Consider the following 27,307-nt stretch of genomic DNA (forward strand, 5'->3'; position numbering starts at 1 on the left):
GAGATTACAATATACTTGAGTAAATTAAAAACGAAATAAGAAAGTATTTGAACTACAGTTCAGTGAACTAGTAGGCGGCCACAAGGCAGGAAATGAGTAACTGCAAAATGATTGGAACAGGCTGTAATTGGGATTGAGAAATGTGCGTCTGCCCTCCTTTAGCGACACGGGTCCGGTTTACCGAGGTGACTTATTCAGAGAGAGATGTTTGGTGAGAAGGCAGTCTTTGTATTTACATCGTGAAAGGAATCTAATGATGTTTCTTCCTTACCCAGACTGACCCTGTTCTGGGCATACAAAACATGGACGGAAACATGGTGAGAAGACTCACTTTTGTGTCCTCGCAAACTCCAAAGGGAGAGGAGAGTCAACAGCACGCAGTAGTTTCGAAGGGACGGCACTGGTGTTTTTGAGAAGAGGAAGCCAAAACGTAGAAGGGTTTGGATGAGCAGGTGGGGGTGTCGGCTTAGACAATGAGATGATGATACACAGGATCCCGGGACAAATGTGATCATGTGCAAACCTCTGGAGGCTGTCAGAAGGAAAGGAATTGAAACTGACATGTCCCTTCCCATAACTTAGCCTGCACCACTGGTGAGCCAGCACCCTTCCTTGTAGGTGATGAACTTACAAAGGGATAGGTTTTCTGTTGTCTCCCCTCAAAAATGCAATGCTTTTGTAGCCCTGATACCAAAAGGTATACGTGCCTCTATGGTTGCGGTACAACGGAGACTAAATCAGCAGCAGCCCCCTTGGGGCTACAAACACATCACAGCGCAGGATTAGAAGTAGGCGCATGCGCACGCATACAACTGCGCATGCGCACCCTTCCAGGGTGCTCACGCATACGCCCGCGCTTGCACATCTGCACATACGTAGGCACGCATGCATATGCACATGCGCGCTTGCACAAAGCACAGTAAAGGGCAAAGGGAAAGGAAACCAAGGGGGATGGGGTATTCTCACGGCACTTTTCCTGCTGAGGTGCAGCGGCCTCAGGGGACCTAGGCAGCAGGGGTGGAGGCTGTGGCTTTAACATCCAAGGTATGTGGATGCATAAATCTGACCTCTCCAGTGAATCAGCGCATCTGTGAAAAGACTAGAAAAAGCTGTCCGTAAAAGTGAAGGAAGTAAAAGTCGCCTTGCCATCGCGTTGAAGCTCTTGAGTGAGAAATTAAAACCTAAATGAATATCTGGGCACCTGGGTGGGTCAGTGCGTGAAGCGTCCAACTTCGGCTCAGGTCATGATCTCACGATTTGTGGGTTAGAGCCCCGCGGTGGGCTCACTGCTGTCAGTCACTGCAGAGTCTGCTTCGGATCCTCTGTTCTCCTCTCTCTGCCCCTTCCCCGCTTGTGCTCTCCGCCCCCCAAAATAAATAGTTTTTAAAAACCTAAATGAGTATGGAGGTCCAAATGTACACTAAATGGCGTGGCAAAGGCAGTCACATTTTTTTTTTCCATACAGAAACTGGTACCTTGGGAGTACCTTGGGAACCACAGAAGAAGCTAACTCAACCCCACTGTAGGAACATTCCTATAGCCCAGTGTGCTTGGGGGCCCCATGCTTTAGGGGGGAAAACAGCCTCTGCTGAGTATTAGCTCAGACTCAGAAGTTACAAACAGCACAAGGAAGAAATCCACCATGAGGTCAGCACACACAGCAACCACACATATGTGAATCCCAACAAGGACTGGGGGGGAGGAGGCAAGGCAGAGAATAATCTGAAAGATGGTGGGTTTGAAATTATTAAATATAGAAATTTTTTTTTAAGTCATAACAGAAGAATGAGACATTATGATAAAAACGAACGGGCAGAATTTTTAAATGGCCAGGTGAATATAAGAACTAGAATAGATTAAATGAGAGCATAACGCTAAATACTACTAATGAAAGAATAAGTGAGCTGGAAAATAGATCTGCGGGAAGCATCTAACCACAGGACAGAGTGATAAAGGAATGGAAAATACTAAAGCAAAGTGAATAACCTAGAGAACAGAATGAGAAGGTTTAGAATACTTAAAACACAATCAGAAGAAAAGAGAATTGTCGCGTGTCCTTAGGGGCTTGCAGCTCAGAGCAATGTGATGCCACTACGCACCTTATTAGAACGGCTAAAACCCGAAACACTGACAACACTGATAAATGCTGGTGAGGATGTGGAGTGACGGGAGCTCAACAGGGTACACGAAATGGCACGGCCACTTCGGAAGAGGGCTTGGCAGTTGCCCACGAGGCTAAACATCTTCTTACCACACAATCCTACCATTGTGCTCCTAGGTCTTTACCCAAATGAGCTGGAAACATACGTCCACACAAAACCTGCACACAGATATTTATGGCGGCATTATTCCTAATTGCCCCAACTTGGAAGCAGCCGAAATATCCTTCAGTAGGAGAATGAGCAAACTGTGCATCTATGCAATGGCTTATTATTCACAAATAAAAGCAAGCTGTCAAGCCATGGAAGGATGTGGAGGAACTTAAATGCATATTGTTCTCAGCACAAGCCCTGCACTGTAGCCGCTGCTGACCAGGAGCTTAAAGGAAGGATCCAAAAGATCTCTGAAGTTTCCATCATATGCATTTCTAGCCATAAGTACGACATGGAACAGACCCCAGATGATGACGAAGCCCCTCGGTTCTAATTCTGAATAGAGTTCCTCTGCCTTCATTTATCAACTTTTACTGCTGCCAGTTCGTATAGCAATATGCTCCAGCTTGAATTATTCCACTTACCCATTTGCTCTGTTATGGGCTGAGTATGGTTAAATACACTCACTTTTTGACATTTTGAAATTGATATTTTGTATCATTTTAAATTTTGTTGCATCTTTTTATAAATCAGATGACTGCCCACATTTAAAAAAGATGCATGTTGGGGCACCTGGGTGGCTCAGTCGTTTGAGTGTCCGACTTCAGCTCAGGTCATGATCTCATGGTTCATGAGTTCGAGCCCCATGTCGGGCTCTGTGCTGACAGCTCAGAACCTGGAGCCTGCTTCCAATTCTGTGTCTCCCTCTCTCTTGGTCCCTCTCCCCCTCATGCTCTCTTTCTCTCAAAAATAAACGTTAAAAATTTTTTTTAATTAAAAAAATATAAATAAAAAATATGCATGTTGTTACTGTGAAAGAAACCTGTCTGAAAAGGCTACTGTGTACATTATGGTTCCAACTATGGGATGTTCTGGAAAGGGCAACACTATAGAGACCATTAAAAGATCAGTGCTTGTCAGGAGTTGGGATGGGGCATGAGGAGAGGTGAATCGGGGGCACACGGGAATTTTAGGGCAGTGAAACTATTCTATACGATACTGTAATGGCAGATAACATGGCATTAAGCATTGGGCAAAACCCACAAAACCATACAACACAAAGCGTGAACTGTAATGTGAAGTGTGGAATTTAATTAATAATAATGTATCAATACCTGTTCATGAATTGTTAAAAAAAAATTACCACCCCAGTGCCAGATGTTAATAGAGGAAACTGAGGCAGGGTGGGGGGGGAGGAGGAGAGAAGGAGTGTATGGGAACTTGCTGTACCCACTGTACTTCTCAATTTTTCTGTAACTCTAAAATTACTCTAAAAAGTACATTCTATTAAGTTTTTAAAAATGGGGGGGAGAGGGAGAGTCGATATTCAAAGTCAGGATGGGTGAGATTTTTCCAGAATTAAAGTTATAAGTCACACGTCAAACAACGCCACTGGGTCACAGAGCAGAAAAAATCCTAAAGCAAATCCACATTTCAATTCCACACCGAAGACAAAATGAAAGTCTCAAAAACAGTCAGAGAAAAAGCACAGAGTGGATAGAAGGTAGCAACAGTTAGATTACTCGCCGACTTCTCAACGACTATAATCCAGATCAGAAGAAAACTCAGTAACATCTTCAAAAGGTCCAGAAAAAAATCATTATCCACCTAGATAGCTCTGTTCAGCCAAATCATTCAAGAGTGAGAAAGAAAGCAACTTGAAAGCATTAATTGTGCTAACCTCTTCAATAGGGAATCAAAGAAACATTTGCAGTATTTACTTTTCTCTGCCTGTTTCATATTCTATCTTCGATAACACACACATGCCCCAAAATCATACTTTCCGTTTAACATTATATACGTCTTCTGTGATTTTCACTGTCCTTGAAGGATAATTTTTAAAGTCTGAATCGTAGCGTAAGTGCCATAGTTTCGTGAACTGCTAGACAGTTTAATTGCTAGACGTTTAGATCAGAGAATTTCCTCCTAAATGGCAATTGGATGAAACGCACATAAAAGATGAAATAATGCTACGCACGCCTACTTTTTCTTTTCCATTGAAAACTCCACCTGCTTCTCTAGCTGCCTGCTCAAGTGGCGAGGTGTTTAGTTTGCAAGGAGCCATTCAGAGCTGATCGAGAAGCCTCTTTTCCATTCGTGCTTTTTGCCCCAAGTGCACTGGTGGTGGGTGACTTCCTGGAATAGCCCCAGATGTTCTAAAGGAAAATGAAAGAAGCAACATATATTCGAGGACTGCCGTGTGCCAGGCATGGTGCTGGGCGTTTCCATCCTGTGAACACTACTATTTATGAACACTTACCATAAGCCGGGCACTACCTTTAGAAAATTTGCACCCATCAGCTCATTTGGTCCTCCCCAGAAGTCTAGGAAGTATGCACTATTATTATATCCATTTTATAGACAGAAGAGATGTAGTTCTGAAGGAGCTAGGAAGTGATGAAGTCGTACCCGGAACATGAGCCTTTCCATGGTAGGGCCCTATTCCAGGCTTGGGTGGGTATCAGAGACACAGGTAGAGAAAAGCAGGAAGGGCAGAACGCAATGACATTAAAACAAAAACAAAAACATGACCCGGACTGAACGTAACTATCCATTATCTCACTTCACCCTCCTCACGAGACCAGGTAGGTATTGTTACCGTTATTGGCTTCGCCCATCGAGTGAGTGCACGCAGACATGGTGTGCTCAGGAACTTGCCTGCAGGTTGCATGTCCAGCTGTGGGTCACCCGCGTGTGTCCAGAACCAGAGTGCATGCCATGCTCCTCACTGCCTGTGGCTCTTGTCCTCTGTCCAGGCGAGATGGAGGAGCTGGAGACACTGTGGCTCACTGGGATCTGCCACAATGAGAAGAACGAGGTGATGAGCAGTCAGCTGGACATCGACAACATGGCGGGCGTGTTCTACATGCTGGCGGCTGCCATGGCCCTCAGCCTTATCACCTTCATCTGGGAACACCTCTTCTACTGGAAGCTGCGCTTCTGTTTCACGGGCGTGTGCTCCGACCGGCCGGGGCTGCTGTTCTCCATCAGCAGGGTCAGTACCTCGAGCGGCTCATTCTCAATGCAGCGGCAGGTCCAGAAGAGCGCGGGGCTCCCAGAGAATCGAGGACTCTGGACTCCTGGGTGGGGGGCGGTCTGCACATCCTGCCCTCGCTCACCAACCCCTGGTGGGCTTGTCGTAAAGGCATCCAGATTCTGTGTGTTCCTAACTCAGGGGTAGCAAACCCAGGTGACCGCGGAAGCCAGAGAAGGAAGGAAAATGGGTAATGCAGGCTGGGCATGAGAAAAATAGCACCAGTGAGATAAAAGCAGCAAATGTCCTTGGGGTTCAAGGTGAGGGAACACTTGAGAATGCCTACCACACCCGGAGGGGGCAGTCCTCAGGTCCTGCTGAGTATGGTCTTATGGGAACTCAAGGGCAATATTATCAGGTCTTGTAGGTTGTCAGAGAGAATGTAGTCATCTGATTTTATGTGAAGCCTTTCCACTCTTTAAATATTAGTAACTAATTCCTTTTATTTTTATACAACACCAAAATACCATGTAGGCCAAACGAAGCAGTCTGTGGCATCCACCGTTAGCAGCCGATGTGCTTTACGACACGACTACCCTTCCTGTGCAGGATGTTACAGTTTATGCACACATCCCAGCGGGACACATATGCCAAAACCAAATGTACATCCCATGCCATGCTCTGCATCCACACATCTAACAAAACACAAAGAGCGTCTGCATTACAACAGAGCCTCCAACGAAACAAAGACAAGAAGGGCCACGAGGAAAGGCACACATGTCAAACAGAAAACAAAATACACATCCAACCCAGCATGAACTACAGCCGCAAACACACACGCTATAACGAACTCACCCACAATGCAAGGAAAACCCCTCTCCTGTTACGCAATGTGGCATGTGTATATTACCATCAAAAAGCACATATGGGTCATCAGTAATAGCAACGATCATGGAAAATGCCGGTATTTGTGCAGCACAGATAGGTGCCAAGCACCCTGTATGGACTTCATCCTCTTCATCTCATTTCACCTACAAGCCATTTCTGTGAGGCGTGTAACTGTTCTTCATCCCAGATTACAGATGGGGAATGAGGTTAGAGGATCATCCACGGCTGCCCAGCCTTGGTGGAGCCGGGACTTGAGCCAAGGTGGTGTGGTACCAGCCAGAGCACAGGTTCCTACACAAGCAGCAAACATCAAATACAAGCAACACAAGAGATTTGATACAGATCATACTACATGACACATATGTGCATGCAACTGACATGATCTTATCACTTACATCATATGTACATATCATTCACTCATCTTCTAACAGAATATAACATCTATTTACCTCACAGCCCATCAGTCATTCCTCCCTCCATCTGCCTAGTTCATCCATCCATCCATCCGTTTCACCCGTACATCCATTCATTTCATCCATTCATCCGTCCATCTATCCATTCACCCATCCATCCATCCATCCATCCATCCACTCATCCATTTCACCCATACATCTATTCATCTCGTCTATCCATCCACCTGTTTTATCTATCCATCTACCCATTTCATTCATCCATCTGTACATCCATCCCTACACCCATTTACCTATCCATCCATCCATCCGGTCCATTTATTTATCTACCTATTTCTCCCATTTACTCACCTGGGAATGTTTTCACTCTGAAAGAATTTAATGAATTAAGACATGAAACATGGTGAAAAACACTTGGGTACAAACACCTGGTTTTACATGCTAATGGTTATTGGGAAAACTAAATAATCATTTTTAAAGGAATTTGTGTTTTCTTAGCATTTGGTGATTTTAAGAACTTTGGAGATTCAGAAGGCACATATTAGCTTAGTGAGGAAGATTTATTTTTTTCTGTTCAGTGGCACTCTTAACTTGCATTCTGTGCAAATACATATTTCCTAATTAACTTGATGGCATCTAAACACAGACTGCTTAAAAATAACAATGTGCACGCATCTAGCTAGGTATTATGCCAACTTTAAGCTAATTCTCTCCACCAATTACTAAAGGCTTTCCATACCCAAATGACTCTGGGATTATCATGAGCAAATGCACACTGTTGCATTTCCTTGTAAATCCTGCTTGGATCTGGAAGAGCGTTTCCTCTGAGATACCATTAAGGCAGCCAGTTGAGAGGACTGTCATTATGAGGCATGAACTAAATCCCCCGCTTCCCTTGCAAGCATCTTGAGCAGGATTGGGGGGCAGTGGGGCTCACAGGAGTAGGCATCATCAGCTTTACAGGCTGGAATCTGAACTTCAGTCTCCCCTCCCTGGGGGAGAGAGGACCCCGTGCCTCACAGGAGCACTGCAAGGACTTTTGTGCCCCTTGGGGACTCCCATCCACCAGCATTCCTGTGTCCTCAAAGGCTGCGGGGAATGCTCCTTGAGCACTGACCCTCCTTCTCCCCAGATACTATGTTTTAAATAAGTGCAGCCCTAATATGTGTGAAGAGAAGGATTTCATATTTAATATACTTTTCCTGCCTCTCTCATTTGTTAGGGAACTCAGAATGAGCTCAGCACCCAATTTCACGCATAGCAGGGCTTTCAGATTGCTCAAGAAAAATGTTCCTCCTTTCTGATCAAGGGCTAACACACATCTCTTAAATTCGTTTTATGGGCACGTTCACACACATGCCAGCTTACATGTATATTCTTTACACCGAGCAGGCCATACACACAGAAACAGAAGCGCCCTCGTTGTAGGCATGTAAACATTTTCTTTAACAAACGTGCAGTGGGGAATCCCCAAGCCAAGAAGCCACTTGCCTACCAAGCCAAGATCACAACCCCACAACGAATCATGCCCAGCATGTGAATAAGGGCCAGGTGACTGACGTCTCCCTGTCATCTCTAATCCTGACAGCACCTGTGTGTGTGTGTGTGACATGACCACACCCATCCTATGGATATGGAGAAACTGAGGCCGTGAAGGGCAGAACAGGACCCTTTCGGCCTCACGTTATGTCTCCTGCTTCACCTATCATGCCAGAACAAGGCAGGAAAGAGGAAGACTGTCTTGTGCACCAGGCTGGGTCGCATGCTTCCGCCCATTTCTGAATGTAGGGACGTGGATCTAGGATGCTCTGAAATGTGCCTGCACCCGAGGCAGGTGTTTTCCTGCACAGCAGCCAGGGGTCTCCACTCACCAGTTCTGGTAGCACCTTCAACATCCAGCCTGTGGACCCAGCTGTTGCCATGCAGCAGACACATGCAGCTATCCCCATGGGCTCGATGTCCCTCAGGAAGCTCCTGAATAGTGCAGCAAAATACAGACTGGACATATGGGCACTCCTGGCCTGCCAAGGGGGCAGACCAGAGCTTGAAGAAGTTGTTCACTTCACATGAGAACCCAGTTTCTCCCACAGCTGGGGCCTTTGGCTTTTCCAGGTTAAAAAATAAGTGTGCCCTGTAGTCTGCAGGAGGCTCTTAATTTTTCTCTCCAAAATGTTCTCCCTCTCCCCTAGAAGTAAATAGTCACTGTCACCAGCAAAAAGAACCCACCTCGGTTTTCGGCCATGAGGAATTGGAGACATAGCAAAGACAGAGACCACGGGATTGAGACTGTGGCAGCCTGTCCCATGGGCTCCTTGGAGGGGATCCTGGGGACAGTGACGGGCTTCTGGCTCCCCCACAGTCAGGACCAAGAGAGCAGAAGTAGATACTGCCTCAGTCTGCCAGGGCCGCTATCACCAAACACCACACACTGGGTGGCTTGTGAACAACAGACACCTACTTCTTATGGTTCTAGAGGCTGGGAGTGTGAAATCAGGGTGCAGCATGGTCAAGTGAGAGTCCCTTTCTGGGTCATAAGGCTTCTCCTTGTGTCCTCATGACGTGGAAGGGCTGTGGGCAATGTGGGGCCTCTCTTACGAGGGCAGTCATCTGCCTGGCCAGCGCCCCACCATTATGACCTAACCCCCTCCCAAAGGCCCCACCTCTTAACACCATCAACTTTTAGAGTCAGGATCTCATTATGTGAATTTGTTGGGGAGACACAAAGTGTAGGCCTTGGAAGATCAGGGGTCAAGCCCAGACTCCAGGGAACCACAGAGGGCAGTAGGGTGCATGCCCCATCAGGAGTGTTCTGAGGGGTCAGGGGCCCTTGAGGAGAGCCATGGCGGGGCCGAGGGAGGGTTTGGGCTGCTGTCCGAGGAGAACGAACCTTCGGTAGTAAAGGGTAGCATGCGTCTTCTTGCAGCCGTGGGAAAGTGTGCAGTGGGGTCTCGTGCTAGTGTGTGAGGGAGTAAACAGTGACAGAAAAGGTGGGCACCCGGTCAGTTGACCCTTCGCCTTTGGCTCAGGTCATGATCTCACAGCTCATGGGTTCAAGCCCCGCGTCGGGCTCTGCTTGGGATTCTCTTGTCTCCCTCTCTCCCTGTGTCCCTCCCCACCCCTCAAAAATAAATATTAAAACACATTTTTTTTAGGCTGCAGAAGCTTATCCAAGGTCACAGAGCTACTAACAGGTGGAGCTGGGACTCACTTCCAGTGGGTTCCAGGCTCCGGCTCTTTCCATGTGTCTCTGATATGCACCCCCTCCTCCTCAGCAGCCCATCAAGAAGGTGGGTCAACTGAGTGGGAGAACACTAGCACCCAAGCCTGGGGTATGGGCTGGGTCCGTCACGTGGCCTCCTTTCTGAGGCTTCCCCCTGCACCCCAGCAGCTGGAAGTGCCTTCCCAGTATCCTGTGAGTCCTAGGGCAAACTGGGGAAGAGCGAAAGCAGTCAGCAGCCATCCTCCTGCTCCTGAAACATAACTCAGCCCCCTGACCACCTCTGTGGGCCCCCCTCAAACAGCCAGCCAGCCCATCTCAGCTGGTTTTAACATATTGCTCTGTCAGGGAAGGGGAGGACAGAAGTTCTTAAAATCTCTAGCAGTGTGGGGGGAGCTCATTAGAACAAAATTACAGATTTAGAAAAAAAAATTTTTTTAAGTAGGCTCCATACCCAATGTGGGGCTTGAACTCACGACCCTGATACCAAGAGTCACGTACTCTACCGACTGAGCCAGCTAGGCGCCTGTAGAAAACGACAAAAATTAACTCCTATTTTTTTGTAATACTGACAAAATGAAATCAAGGCACAGATCTGGGTTGATCCAAACATACAGGAGATACACCAGTTTTCACCCACACAAGCCGAATCTCGCTGGGTCAGGGTGTAAGATTCCCATGTTACTGAGTTGGGTGGGAGGTGTGGGTTCACAGGCCAGGTTCAGAAGCACCGTGCTGTGAACTGCACAGTGCATTTGGGTGATCCCATCACCCAGCAGCCACAGGAGCGCACACTGGAGACCCTGCCTCCTGGCAGTAGGTAAGCAGGAACCACACACGGCACAGAGATGCACAGAAACACTCTGTCTCTCTCTCTTTCACACACACACACACACACACACACACACACACACACACGGAATATATTAACCGGCATAAGCAAAAAGTCCCAAGTGGCAGCCCCAGGGGTTCCAACCATGTCCTGTCTCTCCATCCCCTATACCGTGCTCCCTCCTATGATGGCTTCACTCTCAGGCTAACATCCCCACATGGTGACAAGACTACTTCCCCGTGTCTGCTCCTTTTATTCCAGCTTCTGTATCTATCCTTCCCCAAAATGTGTGATTGATCACCCATGGATTTGATGTCCACCCTTAGAGTGACCACAAAGGGTTTTCTGGTTGACCTGCTTGGGTCTCATGCCTTGACTGACAGCTTCAGTGTGTTGCTGGGGCAGCTCCCCTGAAGAATTAATAATGGGTGGTCCTTTTATGCCAGTTTATTCTATTTTTTAATGCTTTTTAATTCATTTTTGAGAGAGAGAGAGAGAGAGAGAGTGAGTGAGTGTGTGTGTGTGTGTGTGTGTGTGTGTGTGTGTGTGTGTGTGAGTGAGAGAGTAGGAAAGGAGCAGAGAGAGAAGGACACACAGAATCCGAAGCAGGCTCCAGGCTCTGAGCCATCACCACAGAGTCTAACGTGGGGCTCGAACCCACGAACCGTGATATCATGACCTGAGGCGAAGTCAGACACCCAACCGACTGAGCAACCCAGGGGCCCCGTGCCAGTTTAATAACTGACCCTGGTATCCACACTCCAAAGATGATCCTGAGAAACCATGGGGAAAGATGAGTTAGCAACCCACATATCAATCCAGTACCCCAGGTTCCACCGTGGAGGCACTGAGACCTGTATGGTTACGTGACCGTTAGTCGATACCTTCTCTCAAACTCTGTATATGAGTGTCACAGGCAAAAGTGTCAGATCATCTTGAGCCAGGGAGACCAGAGAAGCCGGGCACTTTGCCACTGGTCTGGTACATTTAAGAAACAGTACCAGGATTCAGATTGGATTTCGCCATCTCTCCAAGGCTCCTCCCAGAAGGACACATCTCACCTTCGCAGGTAAAGCCTGGGTGTGCAGTGTTTTTCTGTCCCTGCTGCCACTGATGATGTCTCTTGTTCTTTCCCACAGGGCATTTACAGCTGCATTCATGGAGTGCACATCGAAGAGAAGAAGAAGTCTCCAGATTTCAACCTGACCGGATCCCAGAGCAACATGTTAAAACTCCTTCGGTCAGCCAAAAACATCTCCGACATGTCCAACATGAACTCCTCAAGAATGGATTCCCCCAAAAGGGCTGGAGACTTCATCCAAAGAGGTTCCCTCATCATGGACATGGTTTCAGATAAGGGAAATTTGGTCTATTCAGACAACAGGTCCTTTCAGGGGAAAGACACCATTTTTGGGGACAACATGAACGAACTGCAAACATTCGTGGCCAATAGGCACAAGGACAGCCTCAATAACTATGTGTTCCAGGGACAGCACCCTCTCACGCTCAATGAGTCCAACCCCAACACGGTGGAGGTGGCCGTGAGCACAGAATCCAAAGCCAACTCCAGGCCCCGGCAGCTTTGGAAGAAATCCATGGAATCACTGCGCCAAGACTCCCTGAGCCAGAACCCTGTCTCCCAGAGGGACGAGGGAGCAGTGGAGAACAGGACCCACTCCCTAAAGAGTCCTAGATACCTTCCAGAAGAGGTGGCCCATTCGGACATCTCGGAAACTTCGAGTCGGGCCACGTGCCACAGAGAGCCTGACAACAACAAGAACCACAAGACCAAGGACAACTTCAAAAGGTCAGCAGCCTCCAAATACCCCAAGGACTGCAGTGAGGTCGAGCGCTCCTACCTGAAAACCAAAGCGAGCTCCCCCAGGGACAAGATCTACACCATCGATGGTGAGAAGGAGCCCAGTTTCCACTTAGACCCTCCCCAGTTCGTTGAGAACATGGCCCTTCCCGAGAACGTGGAGTTTACAGACGCCTACCCAGACCACGACGAGAACTTCCGCAAGGGGGACCCCGCGCTGCCAGCCACCAGGAACCCCCTGCACAATGAAGACGGACCCCCCAACAATGACAAGTATAAGTTCTACTCCAAGCACTTCACCCTGAAAGACAAGAGTCCCCCTCACAGCGAGGGCAGCGAGCGGTACCGACAGAACTCCACCCACTGCAGGAGCTGCCTTTCCAACCTGCCCACCTACTCAGGCCACTTCACCGTGAGGTCCCCATTCAAGTGCGACGCCTGCCTGCGGATGGGGAACCTGTACGACATCGACGAAGACCAGATGCTCCAGGAGACAGGGAGCCCGGCCGCCCAGGAGGAGGTCTACCAGCAGGACTGGGCACAGAACAGCACCCTCCAGTTCCAGAAGAACAAACTCAGGATCAGCCGTCAGCACTCCTACGACAACATTCTCGACAAACCTCGGGAGACAGACCTTAGCAGGCCCTCCAGGAGCATAAGCCTCAAGGACCGGGAACGGCTTCTGGAGGGAAACCTGTATGGGAGTCTCTGTAGCGTGCCCTCAAGCAAACTCTTGGGGAACAAAAGCTCCCTCTTACCCCAGGGTCTGCAGGACAGCAAACGGAGCAAGTCTCTCTTGCCGGACCACACCTCCGAGAACCCTTTCCTCCGCTGCCATGGGGACGAGCGACGCTTAGTCATTGGGAGATGCCCCTCGGACCCTTACAAACACTCGCTGCCATCCCAGGCCGTGAATGACAGCTACCTTCGATCGTCCTTGAGGTCCACAGCGTCGTACTGTTCCAGGGACAGTAGAGGCCACGACGACGTGTATATCTCAGAGCATGTTAGGCCTTATGCTGCAAATAAGAACAATATGTACTCTACCCCCAGGGTTTTGAATTCCTGCAGCAGTAGACGTGTGTACAAGAAAATGCCTAGTATCGAATCTGATGTTTAGAACCTTCCATTAATGTTTTATCTATAGGGAAACATACGTAACGGCCAACGTTCTGGAGGGTAAATGTCGGATGTCCGATGGTGCCTGCAAAGAGAAGGGGATTTAGGAAGGTATTTTTTTTGTTGGTTCTTTTGCACCTGGCTCCACGCCATACATAGTCTTCCCCTCAAGGAATCTTGTGAGGCGTGTGCTGAGCATAGCAGATACCAGATAGGTGAGTCCTTAACCAAAAAAAAAAAAAAAAAAAAAAGCAAATAAATAATAAATAATAGGGCAGGTCTCCGGGACACGCCCTCTAGGGATGTTGGCAATAACGATGCGTCGGAGGCCAGTGGTGATGTTATGATTTTCTATATTCCAAAGTCCACGAGGACCAGTCCACCATGTAATTTCCTCATCAGAAATGCCTAACGGTCTCCCTCATCCAGAATAAGCAATATGGTACGCATGTAAACCCGACACAGACACAGCAGTTACGAACACGTCTGCACCGCAGCGAGATGGACGTGCAAGAGATGAGGAAGTTTGGCTTTGTACCCGTCTCAGCTTTAGTGTCATGCCTCCCGTCACTGCCCTGGCCCGACCCCAGCACCAACCCCAGGCTCCCCCCACCACCACCACCACACACACAAAGAATCGCAAATTCCCATGTTCATAGTAACCATGCTACCTTCACTAGAGTCTGTTTCCAAGACTCATCTGGAGGAAAAGGCCAGGAGGGCCCTCAGGCGGAGGACGACGAGAATCTCTCTGGATGTCAACTTGTGTGTTTCACAGACACTCTCTCACCCTTGGCTTCGATGGTCTTGTTCAGAGCTGCACAAACCGATACGTGTATGTCTCCGACACCTAATCTGTGGATCTTCTGTCTCTGGACACAGAGGCTGTTGTAGTTTATCCCGAAGATTCCTATGTACGTAAGTCTGTGTTTCCCCCCCTTCTGGTGACGACTCAGGGTTGTATAGTATCTGTTACCCCTTACCTCCTAGAGTGACCATCACTCGTTCAGTCCCCGAACAGCTATGGTGGAGTCCAAGTGTGTGTCACTGTTCCCAGGGTTTTCAACATCGTGGCATATGCCAGCAGCCACGTGTGTACCGTGATCTGTAAAAAGTACGATGCCGTCTGTCCACTGAAGGCTGGCACGCTTTTAGGTTAATTGTCCTTAACCTCATGAAATTCAGTTGGACACTCATTCCCACCCCAACCTCCTCAGATCAAAAGCCTTCAAAACATGAGAGACCCTCATGCATCGACCCTGAGCATCCTCCAAAATCGTGGATAAACTTTAGTGGCAAACACGATTACTCTCTTCTGAAATACTCGCTCGATTGGAGGCCCAGTGCTTCACCAGCACCAACAGAGATCTATGACAAACTTCCCAGAGCATTTGTCATTTCCAAGCCACCCCCGTTGTCCGTTTCTTGCTTTACTCAGATCTGTGCGTGTGTGATATGATACGCCTTTAAAAAACAGTGCGGGGAGAAGGGGAAGCTTCAGCATCAGAAGCTCTTGGCACAGTGCCTCGCTCACACCAAGTGCCCCCCCTCAAAAAGGTAGTTGTTATGTTCTGACACTATCAGAATTTCCTAGTTTAAAAACTAAATATTATAACCCCCACAAACAATGTTAGTTGCACATTTTATATAGTTCTGATTTAGGTTATTTTACATTCATTATCGCCCCTGAGATTTCTGGGATGACTAGGCCTCAGGTTCTGTAGAGTAGCTGAGTCTGCTTGACAAGATACTGTGGAAACCCTAAGCTAAGATGAACCTGACAGTCTCCTGGTTTCCTCCCGCATTTTGCTTTGGGTTCTCAGAGAAGGAGACCGAGGGGTAGCTACCCTGTTTCTTTTACACATGGCACGTTCTGTCTTGTAGGCAGGGTTTTCCTGCCAGGGGGCGGGGCCAGGAACGATTCTTTCAGAGCTTCAGGATTCATTGAATAGCTCCATCGTTGGGCCAGTGCACCCAGCAGTAATGAGAAGTGGTCGCAGTAAGTCTCAGGGTCATCGGTGGGGAGGCAGAGGGGCCAAAAGTCCTCTCTTCACCTTTGCAGTTGAGAGGCCCAAGAGGCTGGCTAGGCACTGAGAACAAACGTATTCAAACATTGTATTTTCTTTCTCAGATGGTATGCTTCTGCTGCCCAAGAGCCAACAGTGGAGAAGCCTAGACTGCAAGAGCCCCATATCCATTTCCGGTCTTAGGCACAGCCCTGACTGTATTGTCTTTTAGAACTTTCTGCCTCTGCCCTCCCATTGCTTTCCAGACCTACATTCCCCCCAGCCAGGATCACCTCCTTCCCTCACAAGACTGGCGTGTCATGACACGAAATGAATTACAAAGTCTCCCCAGCACACACGGCAGTGTTGTGTCATCAACACTTTCTGTCTTCTTTCCCGTGTCCTCAAAACCCAAGGGGGCTGCCAACTGTGACAAAGACCTCCAGGGAGAAGGTGACTTACACTCATAACGTCCCATAGATCAAAAACCCTCCTGCTAACAACAGCATAATTTCTGCTGTTAACCCCATGTTTATCTAGGTAAAGAAACTAAAGATGGGGCTTTTGGAAGAACCAACAGTAACATACTGAAAAAAAAAAACACGTGCTTCCTTTAATACCCAAAGTGGTTTTTTTAAACAAAATAAACAATGAGGATTGGAATGCTATATATAATGAATGTATAATTTCCCTCTTTTCCAAATTCGTTGACTCTCAACGGTGATGATTGCAAACATCAGAAAATTGACCATCGAATCAGATGGGCAATTGCCAAGAGAAAGATAATGACGCGGAGCGATTCCAAAGTAATCAAGTCAGTTCTGTTCTTTGCAGAAGCCTATCAAGGCATAAATAGGAAGCCCTTGACTCTGGACCCATCACAGACGGTTCCGCTGACATTCCAGCTTGAGATCTTAGACCTCAAAGAGCCAGAATCTCTGAACCCAAATTTGTGCCTGAGTTTCACCTGACTCAAGTCACAGCTGGCATCCATAAGGGTACTTTGGCCACCCTAACTGGCCTTCTCTACTTGAGAGGGATCTGGCTCTTACTTCTGAATGCAGATACATACGTTTCTGTTGATCGGTAATAGTATACACAGGCCCAGCTTAAAACAGTCTGTGTAAGAAGAGGGCCTTCTAGGGCATGAATTCTACCCTGGAAACCTTTGAGTTTCTCAAAAATAGTCCTCACTGTCCTTACAGTCTTAGGCCACTTCTGGCTTCACTGAGAAGACAGGTTCCTCATGCGTCTGTGTTTCTGCCAGTGAGGCTTCCTTGAGAGGTGCGGGATTATGATCTCCCCACTCTTCTGTCCTCTGCACATCTCACTTTGTCATTACAGCCAGCCACGTGACTGGGTGTCTCGTGGATTAGACTAGGTTTCTCTTCCCTGTTGCAGAGAGCCTAAGAACTTTTCACCCTCTGCTGTTCTGATGAAACCGATCATCGCAGCAAAAATCAGTCAAATCGACTCACACTTATTTTCAAGGAAGGAACAAGAAAATTACACCTTGTTTACAAATGAAATAGTTTCACTTTAATGGGACTCTAGCCAAGGCTGTTAATTAGTCAACAGATCCATAGCAGTCATACAGCCCCACATTGTTTATTCTATTTGATATGTCTGCCAGTGATGTGTGTTTAATATTCTGCGTCCTTCTCAGGAAATGACAAATGCCCTGAATTCTTGGCAAATAGAATTGCTAATGAAAAAGGGAAAAAAAAAACAAAAACAAAAAAACAAAGTTGGTGTTAATTAAATGGTGATTAAAAATTTATGTCCTTTCAACCTAAGAAGTGCAGCTCTAATAATCGGTTGCCGTATAAATAAATACCTTGCACTGAAATCCCTTATGGCATAAGACCTAAATAAATACTCATTTGAGAAACCAAAATATCTTTCAGAAGAGCTGAATATATTTGTTAACTTCAGGCACATCCCTGTACTGTTTCTTTGTGCAGAGCTGTTGTTCAGGAATCCTTGCAAAGGGGATTGGAGTTGTTTCTGAAACAGGCTGTTTGCGTTTGACCGGGACGAACGTGGGCAGAACTCAGAGTTCTAGGGGTAAAAAAAAAATGGCACGTGTGGCAACAAAACTCATTAGTCGGTATTTCATGGGAGTCCAGGGTTCCACGTAAAGGCGGTCTTCAATGCAAAAGCAGTGTTTATTTCCACCTGAGACAAAATTAGGCCTTCCGGATGCCTCATATTCTTTTGGCCAACAGGGTTGCAAGTGCTGAATGAGAGGTTTGGTGGGGTCTATACCAAAATTCAGTTGTGCTTTTCCATTCATCCCCCTCACATCATGCTGTGTTCACATCTAGTCCTATCCGATGAGGTCAGCTTCCCACTCGATAGACATCAGACGTGGTAAAATGCACTTATCCTGTGAATACCAATGCTCGGGTACACATGTACATATCATACACATGCTTGATTTCTACAATTCACACGTAAGTGTATTATCCAAATAACATTGTATATAGTGTAAAGTTTATGTTAACAATTATGTGACGATGATGGTTATGGACCCGCGGAAAACCCATTCTGGTTATTGGTGCAAGGATATGTAGGAAGAGAGGGCACTTTTAAAAAACAACAACAACTCAGTTCTAGAGAGGATGGCAGGGCCCAAGTGGAATCTGGGGGGTTGGTGTCCTTGGATTCTGTTCAAAAACGGTATGTGGGGTTAGGGCACAGCACACTCACACTTACTTCTGAAGACAGTGCCGATACGGACGTGTGTGTGATTTCTGCAAACCCGTCAAAGGGCATCATCCCCATCGTCTTCCCCATCTCCACGTGTGTGCCCGGAAGTACTCTTGATCCGGCATCAGCTAAAGATGCCTGCCCAGAAGGGTCTTAGAAAAACAGAATTTATAGGACCACACCAAGATTTGGGGGGAAGGGAGGTGAGAAAATCAAGAGATAATGAAGGTCCAAAAAGGCACCATCTGTATAAGATGGTCAGATAGACAGTATCAGAGCCAGGTCTGGAAACCAAGACCCACATGTATGGTCCACGTAATTCTCCACCTGGTTCCCTGGACCAGGTGACTCAGTTCTAGGCTTCTCTCACAAGTGTTCTCCGGGCACCTCTGGGATAAGAGCCAGAGAACCTCACAGAACTGACCCCGCTTTCTTTGCCTCTTGCCTTATACAGACCCATACATCCCTCTTTGAATTCGGTTTTCCCTTAAGCTCCCCAACACTCCCTGCCTCAGATTCCTGGGGAAGAGAAACCTTTTCTCAGGGACCTGTTCCCTGGAAAGTCAACAAGGAATAGAGTTTAAAACCTCAAACCAAAGATGAAAGCTGGCAGTGATCACGGAGGTAACAGTTGTTTCTCATGAGCCAAGGATGAACAAAGGACACTGACCAGCTGATAGCACTTGCCTAAGGATCTACTCTCCTTTTAAGACCAATTTGGGTTTGGGAGATGCAAGGGTGATAGAAAATATATAGTCTCTTCCCATGAGCAGCTTACGGTCTAGAAATTCAGCTCCCTAGGACAAAAGATAACTGAGGACCCATGAAACGCAAGCAGAGACTGAGTGTAAAAACTGGAAATGATAAATCAAGTTCTTGCCAGGAAATAAAAATCTAACTTTTCCCAGGATCAAACAAACAGACCCCTCCTTCCTTAGACCTGTAAGTAACTCTGGAAAATACAGTCTCCCGGAGATACCCTTGATGATTTAACCTTCCAAGACAGAGCCTGGGAAAGCCAAGAGCATCTAAACAGGTGACCAGACTTACCCTTCACGTTTGTGTGCAGGAGACTCAGATCTGGGTCCATGGGGTTCTCCAGCTCTTGCCAAATCCTGCCTCCTTCCAGCCCCACTTTATGATGTGTGCTTCAAGAAAAGGTTGAAAGAAATCGCCAAAGGATTAGAAAACAGACCGTGATATAAAAAAACTATTTCCTGAAAGGTTTTTTTGTTTGGTTGGTTTTATTTTTGACTTACGAAGAATACTTTTGATAGTTCAGGGTATAAATGTATCAGGGAAGGGAGTGGGGAGAATTCCTTGTTGAGTCCCAAGTGCCTACTGTGTGGCTGACAGAAGAGAGCTCATCAGGTTCCCTGGAGAGAAAATGGGGCAAACAGATGGTGAGAAGAATCAGGATGTGTTTCAGGAATCGGGGGGGTGGGGGGGGGGGGGAGGGGGCAGAGCTTCTTTTCTCTCTGTCCCTCCTGTTCTGTGCATTGCCAGGATGCTGGAGTCTCTCCTTGTCCCAGCTACGTGCCTTGGGTCAGTCAGCACCTGAGTTTGGAAGTACCAAAATGTCTCCACACAGAGTGTAGACTATCCTAGGCATATCCTAGAACGAGATCCTCAAAATAACCATAGGATAGACGTGTGATTGCTCCCATTTTACAGATAAGGAAACTGAGGCTCAGGTTGGTCTCAGCCTCATCAGCAACAGGAATTTGCTAATAAACCCCTAACGTTGGGTGTATTCTCGAAGTGCCTGATCTCTGCCAGGGAGGTCAGAATGTGAGTCGGAAAGAGAGATGTGCTGTTTTGAGGTCCCCGGGGCTCTCTCTGGAGTTTCAGCCTCTGTGGGGAGGAGGTTTGTTAGTGTCCTACCCCCCGTTGTCTGGTTTGGGGTGTATTGAGAACTCCTGGGGATCTCACCTCTGTTCAGGTCCCTTTTGAGACTCGAATGCAGTTTTGCATCTCTCCCCATACGCTTGCACTCGGCATTCACTTTTTTTGGTTCCTGGGGAGTTACTATCTCTCCTTGGCACGTGCCTACTTTCAACTATCCCTTTCCACACCTCTCTTCTTTTTCTCAGTAGACATCAGGGTTCATTCCATTCAACATGGGCAAATCGTATTCTCCCACGTGTGTGCGGGCACATAGGCCGCCCTGGGGTGCCCCCATTCAAGCTCCCCTAAACATTATGGCCCATTTTCAGAAAGGTCCTGTTACTTGCAAGGGACCGTCTCTGCAGGGTCATCACTGGCACCAAGGTAACTACTGAACCACAGAGTGTTCCGTTTGCCTCCTTAAAGGGTGTCGATCTGGAATGTTTCCATCGGGCTCTCTGGGAGTCCAAGATGACAGCGTGCATAACGCATCGGGGAGGCCAAGACCCTGAGCCCATGTGTTCCTTTCTTGCGCGGCTCCTGTGTTCTGAGCCACAGAACAGCGGGCGTTGATGTTTACCATGAATTGGGGACACATTAAGGTCATTTTATAGATGAAGAAACTGAGCTGAGATCTGAAGGAATGTTCTTCTGGGAGGTTCTGTGATTCAGTCCTTCTGGAGGGCCAGTGCATCTAACTGAGCGCCCGTGTCCTCGTCCCTGAGAAGTTCTCTAGCTGTTTACAATCTTCCAAGCTGGCAGTCAAAAGTCTCTTAAGACAGAAAAGTTATTATGATTTAATAGCTCTTTTGAGATCCTGTCATTGGGTCTACAAGGGCATGACAACATTCTCCAGGGGATGATGAGCTGTGCAGAAACTGGAACACTCCAAAGAACCGTCTGGCTGGTAGGGGTTCTTCTCTGGGGCTGTATTTCAAAGCATACAGCTCTCCAGGGAGCCAGAACCAAACTGTCTCCAGTAGAATCGTTTCTCAGATCAACTTCCTCAAATAAGGTGTCCGCAGTGTGCAGAGACAAACAGGACAAAACTGAGATTATCACTCATATAAACCCCTCTTAGGGACCAGGTCCATGAAACACTAAGTTTGCATTTTCGCGATTCTGGAACATTCCTCATTAGCAGTAGCCCTGGGTCATAACCTCCTCCAGTTAATTCTCTCACACCTTTGGGAAGGATTTAAGACGAGCCTTCTAAAGAATATTAACGTAACACGTAGCCAATACCACAGCTGCCTTTTAAATTAATAAGGTTAATTGTTCTCCAGCAAACATAAGTTTGTCTTTGGCATTTTAAATGCTTCTCATTGATCTGACATTTTGCTGTTTCAAGCTTTTAAAGGGCTCAAATCAAAGACTATTGATATCTGAGCAAATAGTGAAGGTCCAGAAATATAAAAACATTGTCAGTTTTTCCATGAAAAATAATCATAGCCTTTTGAATTCAACTGAGGTTTTTACATTGCATTACATCTAAGACCTATCGAATTATTTCTATTCTCAGTTAAGCTAATTCAAATAAATGAGCGGTATTGACTTTTTAAAACTATTTTATTAAAAAAAAAACTCTAGGTTTATTAGGTTTGTGGACATAGCTCTGAAGCCCTGGCCGCTAAGGAAATGTTCCAGTTTAGAAACTGAAGATTCGGAGTATTTGGGGTCAAATTCAGACGATCATCTTTGAAAATTCTGGTGGATTTACAGAGATGAAAATGGCACTTTAACTTTCACGTTCCCCCACATTTTTCACTGGGAAAGGATGCCAAGTGCGTATTTTTTTTTCCCAAATCGGAGATAAGGCCAAGAATAACATTTTCTTATAAAATTCAGGAAACTACTTGGTAACAACTAATTACACGGCTAGATGGGGCTCAGAGGCCTTCCAAGCCTGAGGTTCCTCAAAGATTTCTTTATCAGTTGTTCTTAAGCTAGGAGTCTTAGTCTCGGTTCCTTCCCCTGCTAAAACAAATTGAAAAGCATACACTTGCCAAATCACTTAGTCGGTAGAATTTGCTGTTGATCACAAAAGGATGTTTGTGCATATGTGTTTATGTATAGTATATATATTTCAAGCTGAATATTCCGAAAGGATGAGGTGAGTTTCACGGGTGGTTGGAATAAGAAATAGACCATCAGAGTCACCAACAGTGGCCTTCTCAGACAGAAAAAGAGGGTCAACTATTCACCTTCCAGACACATGACGACCTGTTGCGTAACACACAGGCTGGTCATTTACCCACAAGGAAGGACTGGGAAGCAGCTTTGAAGACCCATGTCTGAGTCCATCCCTCACCCAACATGGGCAGGATTGAACACTCCATATGCAGAGCGTTTCCCATTCACAGCGACACCCAAACCCAGTCCAAAAAAAACCCACATCAGAACTGGCTTGATCTCTTGTATGGTGGGGCCCAAAGCAAGCTGTGTGCTCCACTCAATGGTCCTCATTTGGGAACAGACACTCACTTACCAATCCCAGCAGTTTATACCTGTCATGTTTTAATCAACCGCATGAGGAAGTGCTGATAACTGTATTAAATATTTCCAAGCATAGCTACAAAATTACACGTTTGCTTAACACCTTTCTATGATAGAGGAAGTATATACTATGGTTGTCTTCTTGTAGTACGTCTTTTCTTTTTGTTCAACGTGTTCTCAACTGTTTTAAGGAATGGGGTTTGAAACTGTGTGTGCAAACTGATATGTGTACATAACTCCCGAGGCAACAAAAGTGCCCAGTCCTACGGTGTAAAAATGTAAATACAGGAAAATTTCATTTTTCTAATAAAGATAATTTCTGCCGATTGATATGAAAATGAGAAATGCTGTTGTGGTCTTTGTGGTCTTTTTTGCTGCTGCGCTGGCCATCGGGCATGTTTCGAGCAGGCTCGGTATTTGCACAAGGGGCAGAGAACTTGATTTCCCACTCTGTGCAAAGGAGGAGTCCAGAAGGAAGCAGAGAATCGGAAGAATCCAGGGACCGGCTTTCGGGTTTTAGCAGCAAGCTTTGCCGCCGTCCCTTACCTGGTTCTCCTCTTCCTGTGCAGTTTCCCGCGCTCGCGGCCTCGACTCTGATAATGTTGAACTTCACCAAGCTTCCGTGACTCATGATTCTGGGAAAAAGGGGGCAGTTAAAGACCTTCTCTCCTTTATGAATTCCAGGAAACAGCCTACTGTAAAGAACCACCCTTTTCAATAGGACTTAGATATGACCCCCGGACACCCCCTCCCTGGCTCCCTATGCCACGACCAGACACAGACCCTCCAAGATCCCTGTGTTTGCTCATAAATGATTAGCCAAACCTCTTGTCCCCCCTAATTGATCAGAACAAAATGCCTGTCAAGTGAACATTGGTTAAGCTTCTCTCCTCCTCCCAGGTCCCTGAACACCATCAGCCTGAGTCAACACACACCCTCCCCCGGGACTAGGCTGACCTCACACCCTCTGATCCATCCAATCACGCGGCCCCACCCCCTACCCCTCTGCCGCCAATGCACATAACTTCCTGACTCCCTTCTTTCTGGTTTTGTTTCCTCCTCCCTGTAGCAGAAAAACTCTTGAGGCCTATCCCACTATAATAGTCCCTGTCTCCCCCTTAAAGTAAGTTTCCTCAATAGAACCTCTCCTTATTAAATCCAGGTTGGATTTTTATTTGATCACTCTTTTTCCCAGATCAAGCATCATTTCTAACACCCAAATCCAGTCATGTCCGCTCCACTGCCCCTTTTAAAACCCTGAGCTTAAAGCAGTGGCCCATGGGGCGCCTGGGTGGCTCAGCTGGCTATACATCTGACTCTTGATTTCGATTCAGGTCACGATCCCACAGTTTGTGGGTTCAATCCTCACATCAGGCTCTGCACTGGCAGCACAGAGCCTGCTTGTGATTCTCCCTCCCTCTCTCTCGGCCCCTCCCCTGCTTGCTCTCTCAAAATAAATAAATAAACATTTAAAAAATATTAAAAAAAGACAGTGGCTTACAGGAAAAGCCTGGATTCCGTAGCCCAGCACACACAGCCTCCGTCCCTGCCACGGCCCTTCCTAGGATCAAAGGTCTTTGTGCTCCTCCGAAGACACCCCATAAGCTCTTCTGCTTCCCTGCCTTCCCGCATGCTCTTCCTTATTCCTGGGATACCGGTCCCACCTCCTCTGAGGTGTATCTTCAATGAAACCTGTTAGTCTTTCTCAACTCTCCCCAGCAGCAGAGTTAACAGGTGACTTCTCCATGATCCAGCCCCGTGTACACACCTCTACCAAATAACTTACCAGGCTTCGCTATATTGTTTATGTGTGCTCTCCCTCCTTATCCGGGAGCTTCTTCAGGGTGGGGGCTAATAAAATTATTCACCTTTGAATCTCAGCACTCAGCCCAGCATCTGCCCCAAACAGGGCATTTATTAAACACTATTGGATGGATAGAGGGATGGCTAGTTGAAGAGTGGGTGGCTGACAGGTGGGCGGAGGGCTGGGTGGGCAGACAGATGGAGTGCCCTGGAATCTGTTCTTGGTTTCCCTCACTGTCTGCTTCATCTACCGTTATCTCATCTAATCCTTTGACTTCAAATGCCACGGATTACCCCCAGTTTCGTATGTGCGGTCCAACCTCCTCTGTACACTCTGAACTCATATATCCACACCTATAGTTTATCTCTCCACCTAGAGATGTCACAGACATTCACATTTTTTTAAAAATTTTTTTAACGTGTATTTATTTTTGAGACAGAGAGAGAGAGACAGAGCATGAACGGGGGAGGAGCAGAGAGAGAGGGAGACACAGAATCGGAAGCAGGCTCCAGGCTCTGAGCCATCAGCCCAGAGCCCGACGCAGGGCTCGAACTCACGGACCGCGAGATCGCAAGATCATGACCTGAGCTGAAGTTGGACGCTTAACCGACTGAGCCACCCAGGTGCCCCAGACATTCACATTTTAAAATGTTTTGAAAAGTACTCTAGACCACCCTCCCCCAATAGAAACCTGATGCTCCCCAGGGTCCCCATCTCAGGAAGCAGCACTGCCACTGACCTGAGTTCTCAGGCCAGAAACCCACTGATCGTCCTTCACCCGTCTCTCCCCCATCACATCCAATGCATTGGCCAGCCCAGTCTGCATAGTCTTTAAAATCCACTCAGGAGTGGGGCACCCGGGTGGCTCAGTCAACAGTTAAGCATCCTACTCTTGGTATCAGCTCGGGTCATGATCTCACGGTTCGTGGGTTCGAGCCCTGCATCGGGCTCTGTGCTGCCAGCACAGAGCCTACTTGGGATTCTCTCTCTTCTTCTCTCTATGCCCCTCCCCCCCCCTTGGATGTGAGCTCTCACTTAAAATCAATGAACATTTTTTTTAAAAACTCCCCTCAGGAGCCACCGCCTCTCATCTCTTCTAGCACCATCACGGCAGTCGGCCACCTCCCACGTATGTAACTGGGGTATCTCTCCAACCCTCCACCTGCTTCCACTCTTGCCTCCTGGGGTCGCCGTTCTCCAGAAGATGCAGGTAATCTTTTAAAGACAGGCGTTAGATCGTACCCCTCACCTGCTCTGGCACCTACACCACTTTCCGTTATGGCCGGAAGAAAATGAAAATTCCGCCCCCCCCCCCCCGTTACGCCACGCCCCAGACTCTGACAGGACAGCTCACTGCGAGAAAAACGCCAAGTGTTTCCCTGTCCTCCTTCATTCCTGTCTTCTGAGCTTTTCCTCATCCGTGACCTTTTCTCTTCTTTTTTGTCCGAGTGGCTGAAGATGGGCCATTTCCAACACATTTTCCACAAACTGAAGTGGCACTAAACACCATCGCTGCTATGAAACTAATCGGCAATTTGCGAGATGCCTTCACATCCATGTAGCCCCATTTGGGGACATAATTATTTCCTAATTAGAAGGCGATTTATACTTGGGACGTTAGCTCCTGCCAGTGACGCGGCTGTCCAGAACGGCTCTGCTCTTGCCTTTACGCCCCAAGATTCTGCTGGCTGAAGTCAGATGGCCAGACAGCCGAGCAAACCTGATTACCAGGCAGTCCTGTGAGAGGAAAAGCTCCCACTTATCAGTCAAGGTGGCTAGAATTCTGGGATAGAAAAGATTTCTCTTGGGAGACCCTGGAGTCTTCTGCTAGAAATGCAGTTTGGGGGTCACTTGTCTTCTTTTCCAAGAGGTCTGATGAAATTTGTTTGGGGCCATTAAACTAACCCAACTTTGTAAAAAAAAAAAAAAAAAAGCAAAACAAAACCCTTTTAGAATCTTCAGAGCACTTCTTTGTAGCTGAGATTATAAACCCCATTTGACATATTTGGAAGCCAAGGCTCAGAGAGTTGGGGTGACCCAGGTGGCTGTGACACTAGGGTCAGTGGTGAGCACCTGTCAGCTGGACTCCACACGCTGTGATCTTTCGTGTCGACTTTTTTTTCTTAAAGTTGATTTCTTTTTGAGAGAGAGAGAGGCAGACAGAGCACGATCAGGGGAGGGACAGAGAGAGAGGGAGACATGGATCTGAAGCAGGCTCCAGGCTCTGAGCTGTCAGCACAGAGCCCGACGTGGGGCTCGAACTCACGGACCCTGAGATCGTGACCTGAGCCCAAGTCGAGGCTCAACCGACTAAGCCACCCAACTACCCCTCATCTCTACTTGTGTGCTATTACATCGATTCTGATAGAGAGCAGACAGGAACTGCCTGGGTGCCTAATGCCTTATGCACTGTAGATGCTCGGTAAGTAGTTTTCAATAAACAAGTAGCAGAAAGAGCAGCCAGGAGGTCTAGGTTCTTGGCCACATCCTAGCTGCTTGACCTCTGGCCAATCCCTTTACTCCTCCGCTTTTTTGCCTGCTCTTCTCATGCCTATCTGTACAATAGCATCTTCGGCTCTAACCTGCTCTCCTCACTGGCATGCGCAGAAACATTTCTAACCATACAATACAAAAGATCACTCCCCCTTGTACTTTTCTCAGTTCCAGAACTTAAAAGTTGTGCTCAGGGCACGTCCGAGGAGAAACAACTTCCTTTTGAAGTGGCTGGAAGTCCATATGCCATCTGGCCAGCTTTACCGGAGACACAGAGTATCTCTGACTGGAGGTGACAATGGTTCTGTGAATCAGAGGTCACAGATCAAGCCTTTCCC

The 27,307-nt window shown here is 47.3% G+C and overlaps 1 protein-coding gene and 1 long non-coding RNA gene across 2 annotated transcripts in view; one reads left to right on the forward strand and one right to left on the reverse strand.

The window, feature by feature from the left end:
* GRIN2A (glutamate ionotropic receptor NMDA type subunit 2A) overlaps positions 1–15,926 on the forward strand; it is a 373,199-nt gene extending 357,273 nt beyond the window's left edge. Inside the window, exons 13-14 of the mRNA XM_043560552.1 lie at positions 5,069–5,307; positions 11,773–15,926. Coding sequence (XP_043416487.1) covers positions 5,069–5,307; positions 11,773–13,572 — 2,039 coding nt within the window. The 3' untranslated portion in view covers positions 13,573–15,926. The remainder of the gene's footprint in view (positions 1–5,068; positions 5,308–11,772) is intronic.
* Positions 213–1,286, reverse strand: LOC122471680. The gene is made up of 2 exons (XR_006294237.1): positions 967–1,286; positions 213–532 (listed from the first exon to the last, which is right to left on the reverse strand). It is a non-coding gene; the product is annotated as an uncharacterized LOC122471680 (long non-coding RNA).
* Positions 15,927–27,307: the final 11,381 nt, after the last annotated feature.

This window comes from Prionailurus bengalensis, chromosome E3, assembly GCF_016509475.1.
Source record: "Prionailurus bengalensis isolate Pbe53 chromosome E3, Fcat_Pben_1.1_paternal_pri, whole genome shotgun sequence".
Classification (NCBI taxonomy): Eukaryota; Metazoa; Chordata; class Mammalia; order Carnivora; family Felidae; genus Prionailurus; species Prionailurus bengalensis.